This window comes from Pinus tabuliformis, chromosome 7 (assembly GCF_031772625.1).
Source record: "Pinus tabuliformis cultivar Carrire ecotype Pingquan chromosome 7, CPIR1, whole genome shotgun sequence".
Taxonomy (NCBI): Eukaryota; Viridiplantae; Streptophyta; class Pinopsida; order Pinales; family Pinaceae; genus Pinus; species Pinus tabuliformis.
In genome coordinates, this window is record NC_142293.1 from 425,066,588 (window position 1) to 425,072,935 (window position 6,348).

A 6,348-nucleotide genomic window follows, 5' to 3' on the forward strand; every position below is an offset into this window, starting at 1 on the left:
TGGATAAGCGCGATGACCGTGGTGAGAGAAGCCGAGAGAAGGCTGCGAGGTCGGGGAAACAACAAACAACATCACAACAAAAAGAGGGGTTGCGTTTTGGCGGTGGCTGCCAAGAGAAGGTTGCGTAGAGGCCGAGAGAAGGCTGCATGGAGGCCGAGGTCTGCCGAGAGAAGACCAGAAGGAGGCCGTTGAAAACAACATTGGAGATCAACGATCTCTATCTTTGACATAGATCTGGGGTAAATCTAACATTTTTTTTTACCTGTCAAATTTGTTTTAATCGCCAAGATGAATAATCAAATGTTTGAAGCATGCTTGAATGAGCATAACAAGCTCGATGGCTCCAATTATGCGAATTGGAAATTCAAGATGCAGACTCTGCTAGAAGTGCAGAGTGCTTGGATGATTGCAAATGGGGATGAGCAGAAGCCAGCAGCTGGATCAGCAATAGTCCCAGATTGGGAGAAGCGTGAGGGTAAAGCAAGGACGCTACTAAAGATGTCAGTGAAAGACTGCATCATACCACATATCAGAGAATGTAAATCAGCAAGCGAAATTTGGGGAATTTTGAAGGATCTATATGAGATCAGGAATACAAATCATCTTCTGTTCCTGAAGAGCAAGATCTTATCCCTGAAGATGGAGGAGAATGAAACAGTTGCTGCCTTCATAGCAAGGATCAAAGATCTGAAGAACAAATTGGCAGACATTGGTCATACAGTTGAAGATACAGATCTTGTAACAATTACCATGAATGGTGTGACCGATGACTACCAAATGTTCATCACTGGGATAAATGCGAGAGAGAAAATCCCAAAGTTTGAAGAACTGACAGGAATACTGATGCAAGAAGAAGAAAGAAGATCGACTTTGAAGCCCCAGAGTGCCGATCTTGCATTGATGGCGAAAAAGAACTTCTACAAAGGAAAAGGAAATCCGCAACAGAAAAACGGAGGAAGCTCACAGAAAAGACCAAATCCGACCTAAGGTATGAATCCAAATAGAAACAACTATGTAATTAAGTGTTTTTATTATGGAAAACTGGGTCATATAGCTAGAGAGTGCAGGAAGAAGAAATATCATGAAGAACAATAGAAGCAAAAAACACATGCAGGTCATCTCGCGAATGATAATCATGAGCAAAATTTCAGATTGCTCATGGCAAATCGTGATGAGAATGTTGATGCAGACATCTGGTATGTAGATTCGGGAGCATCAACACATATGACACGGAACAAGAAATGGTTTGAAGATTTTAAAGAAATCAACGACGGTGCACAAATCTACTTAGGTGATGATAGAAGTCATCAGATCAAAGGATGTGGGAAGATTTTTGTCATTTTACCTAATGGTAATATAAGACAAATTTATAATGTTACATATGTGCTCGGTATAACAAAGAACTTGATTTATGTATCCATGATTACATATCAAGATCTTAAAGTTGATGTTTTTAATTCTAACTGTTATATTAAAGATCTGCTAGATGGCATGAAGACAATTGCTACAAGAATTCGAACAGGAGGTCTGTACAAATTAGATGTAAGACCAACACCAGTTCGAGCTTTAACAATAGCGGGTTTGACTACAGAAGAGCTATGGCATCAAAGATTTGGTCATATCAACTACAATGATTTGCTATTACTTCATAAAAAGGAAATGATAAGATATCTTCCTATGTTAAAACAAGTGCATAATGATTGTGATTCATGTACATTAGGAAAGATGCATAGAGAAGAATTCCATGTTCAAGTAGAGAAGAAACAGAGAGATATACTTGAATTAGTGCACACAGATCTTTGTGGACCCATGCAAACAAAGTCATTAGGAGGTGCACTATATTTTTTACTGTTTATTGATGACTGCACAAAGTTTTCGTGGGTATATTTCTTGAGTAAGAAGAGTCACACATTTGAATACTTTAAGCAGTTCAGAAATATGATTGAAAAGCAAACAGGGAAGCAGATAAAAATTCTCCATTCTGATCAAGGGGGAGAATACGGGAAGGATAAGCTTATCAAGTATTGTAAAGACCATGGAATATTACAACAATTCACGTTACCCCATACTCCTCAGTGGAATGGAGTAACAGAAAGAAAGAATAGAACATTGGTGGAATGCGCTAGAAGCATGTTGAAAGGTAAGAATCTATCGAATGGTTTTTGGGTTGAAGCATTGAATACTGCAATTTACTTAAAAAATAGGAGTCCTACAAAGAGTCTTGAGTTTAAAACTCCTTATGAAGCACTATATGGATTTAAGCCCGCAGTAAAAAATTTAAGAGTATTTGGGTCTAAAGCATTTTCCCATATTCCAAAGGAAGACAGAAGAAAACTAGATTCAAAAGCCATCAGATGTACCTTTATAGGGTATTATTCACAATATAAAGCTTATATATTATTTAATCCCTCTACTCACAAAATTTTTGTTAGTAGAGATGTCATATTCCATGAGCAGGATCATGACGAATATGATAAGCACAATGAGGAATGGGATATTCCATACTTGGTGGAAGAAGTGAAGAAACATGAAACAATCAAGATTAACAACAGACAAAGGCAGAAGATGAATAGCAGCAGCAACAACAACAGATACAACCAGCAACAGTAGCAGCGGGAAGAAAAAGAGAATGATGATCAGACAAGGTTTGAAGTTACCCCACCACTTAGGAGATTAGGTAGGAAAGCTCAATTGCCTGCAAGATATAGGGAAAATGCTTTTATAACTAGTATGATGAATATTGTTGAACCTTCTAGTTATAAGGAAGAAAATGAATGTAGCGAATGGAAAACAGCTATGGAATAGGAATATGAATCTATAATCAGAAACAACACTTGGGAATTGGTTGAACTTCCTAGAGGGAAACAAACCATTGGTTGCAAATGGCTGTATAAAACAAAGATTAATGCAAATGGAACTATAGATAAATTAAAAGCTATATTGGTAGAAAAGGGGTATTCACAAAAAGAAGGCATTGACTATGAAGAAACTTTTGCCCCTGTAGCTAAACTTAATACCATCAGAATGTTGATTTCTTTAGCTACTAAGAAACATTGGATGATTCACCAACTAGATGTAAAGTCTGCATTTTTAAATGGAGAATTGAAAGAAGAGGTTTATTTAGAGCAACCTGAAGGGTTTGTCCAGAAAGGGAAAGAACATTTAGTCTGTAGGTTAAAGAAAGCACTTTATGGACTAAAGCAAGCACCCAGGTCTTGGTATGAAAAGATTGATTCATTTTTTCTACAATTTGGCTACAACAGAAGCAAAAATGACCCTAATCTTTATACCATGCAAGATGAACAAGGGTGCATAGTGTTGATTTCTTTGTATGTAGATGATTTGATTATTATAGGTGATGTTACATATCTTATTAAAGAAATCAAGCAACAGATCTCACAGGTTTTTGAAATGAAACACCTTGGTCTTGAGATCTTGAGAGATTCAGGAAAAACATTTTTGTCCCAGGGAAAGTATGTCAAAGGACTATTAGAAAGATGTAGGATGGATCAGTGTAAGCCTACAACATAAGATCAAACTGCAGAGTGAGGATGGCTCTAAAGAGGCAGATGAGACACTTTACAGACACCTGGTTGGGAGCCTAATCTACCTGACCATTATTAGACCATATTTGGCTTATGAAGTCAGTGTGCTAAGTCAATATATGTCCAAGCTGCTTGAAAGTCATTGGAATGCAACAAAAAGTGTTTTGACATATGTAGAAGGTACTGTAGATTATGGTATTGTTTATACGGATCCCTCTGATGTTAGATTAACAAGATTTACAGATTCCGACTGGGTTGGAAATGTAGATGATCGCAAATCCATAACAGTATATGCATTCAACATTGGATTCGGGGTGATTACATGAAGCAGCAAGAAATAGAACACAGTTTCCTTGTCTTTAGCAGAAGTAGAGTATCAAGCTATGTGTGCAGCAACATGTGAGACAGTTTGGTTGCAGAGACTTCTCCAGGATGTTGGGGAAGAACAGAAAGAGGCAACAATGATCAAGTGCAACAATCAGAGTTCAATCAAACTTGATAATAATCTGGTGTTTCACAAAAACATTAAACACATTGATACACAATTCCACTTTGTCAGGAAGAAAGTGCAATAAAAAAGAAATCCATTTGGTATATTGTAATACATGTGATAATGTTGCAGACATTTTCACTAAGCCTCTTGGAAAAATCAAGTTTGAAATGTTTAGGGAGATGTTAGGCATATTTTTGAACCCCTTCTTCATTAAAGGGGAGTGTTAGAGATAATGGAGAATATCTTAGAATAGTGAGTTGGTTCACGAGACCTCAGGATAGGAATTAGTTTCTATTTTTTAGGTTATGGTTCTAACTTCCCTAAATCTGTGATTACTATATATTGTGTAATGTACATGAACAATGTAGAGTGTTCTGCAGAGCCAAACTCTCCTGGTTCAGACTCTCTTTCGTAGAGCTGACTAGTGGGTTTCATTTAATTTAATACACAACATTGCATTTTTTATCCAAGTTAATTTCGAACTTGTTTATTGATATAAATTGTCCAAAATTTTAGAAATTTATATTAATATGGAGATGGATGAAGAAATCGTTATTAATATCAAACTGATTGAATTTAGACTTATGTGATCCATATCAAGTTTATTGAGAAGGTTTAGGGCAATAATCACATCAGAATTCATTTGTCTTGTCGACGCTTTTCGAACCAAAAAGTGTGGTTCATGGTCAAGACCAAATGAAGAATCACATAATGACAACAAGTTAAATAGAGAGACCGATCATTCAACGGCTATAAAAAACAACTTGTCCAAAAAAATGGTTGTTGCCCACTCCTTTGTAGTGGTTATTGTCATTATATGACTATTTTAAATCTAAAACCTTACTTTTTGATTGGATAAACAAGGAGACAGATTGTGGAAGATTAAACATGTCAACGACTGAGTTCGTTGATTGCCTGAGATTCGGTGCAAATTGAGTGCAAAATGTGACAATCTCTATCATCTTCCTTATTTCATCCTTCTCATTTTTACAATCACTGCTACTTCTCAAATCCTGGTCAATTATTTCAGCCATTCTCCCTTCCTTTGCCTTCTTCGCAGCCCATGCAGTTAGATGTACAAATTCCTGATTGTCCTCTTTTACCACAAGAGGTTTTTCGCTTACCATTTCTAACAACACCACTCCGAATCTAACAACATTCAACACAGAACATTAATGTATTAGCGTGACATAGAATATGATGATCTCTACGATTACATTTCAAAACAAAAATAAATGCGTGCCAATCAAAGAGAAAATGCATCGAGATTTAGTACCTAGAGAAATGTAACCATGCGTCCCTCCTAAAAGATAACTTGATTGAGAATCTATTGATGAATTCTTCACTAGCCTTGCAAGTCCAAAGTCTGCGATGTGTGCTACGTATTCGTCATCCAGCAATATGTTGGCGGAATTTATGTCGCAATGGATAATTGGAGGTTCACAATTCTAATGTAAATATTTGAGTCCCTCTGCCATGCCCAAGGCAATGTTACACCGGATCCTCTAGTCTAGCATTTGATTGGGTTTCGACGGGCGAGCGTTCTTCAAAGTTTCGATCTCGCACCTCAGACTGTGATATTGAATATTGTTGTGATGATGATTTGCTAATTTTAAGCATTTGGCAGCAAGGATTTTGTCCTGTCTTGAAATCATCATCTTGTAGACCATGCCAGATGTGCCAGAGCCAATGACGTAATCATCACTGAAGTTGTCTATAGCTTCCACTATGTCTCTGTATTTGATTTTACCTACTCCATCTCCTGAAAAAATACTATACTTATTGTGTTTATTACTTCTCGGCCTTGATGCTTTTAAAAGGTATAGTAACGTAAGCATGATAATACTTATGGTACCAATACAGGCAACGGTAATCCCTGCCACTTCGGCTGAGCTTAATTCGTACTTTTTACCTGCTACTTCATAATCGAAACACTTTTTCTTGGTTGGTGGTCCACAAAGTCCTGGATTACCCTCAAATGCATTCTCCATGCCTTTTGAAAATGCCTTAATGATGCATTCTCCACGCCTTTTGAAAATGCCCTTAATGAAGGAATGGTCACTTTGAATAGGTTGAAAGAGAAGTTGTGTTGGAAAGATGGAGGAGACAAAGCATGAATTCACACATAAAACACAAGTTGTGGCTCTTCTATTGATCACACAAAACATGATGCTTATAATGAACCCGATGAAGGGTATTTGTCATTTTCCAACTAGCGACTTCCCTAAAATATCTTGACATGCAACCACACACTAAAAGTCATCTATCACTTAACTCAACTTGACTCAACACTCAAACATTAAATCACTC

General features: G+C 37.0%; 1 protein-coding gene across 1 annotated transcript; it reads right to left on the minus strand.

The window, feature by feature from the left end:
* Positions 1-5,543: 5,543 nt before the first annotated feature.
* Positions 5,544-6,029, minus strand: LOC149247769 (putative leucine-rich repeat receptor-like protein kinase At5g63930). Its single transcript, XM_089445502.1, has one exon. It carries the CDS (start codon positions 6,027-6,029, stop codon positions 5,544-5,546), a length of 486 nt encoding a protein of 161 aa, XP_089301628.1.
* Between the last annotated feature and the right edge of the window lie 319 nt (positions 6,030-6,348).

Excerpts from the sequence above, each read along its gene's own strand:
- LOC149247769 (XM_089445502.1), bottom strand. The coding sequence starts at position 6,029 with ATGGAGAATGCATTTGAGGGTAATCCAGGACTTTGTGGACCACCAACC.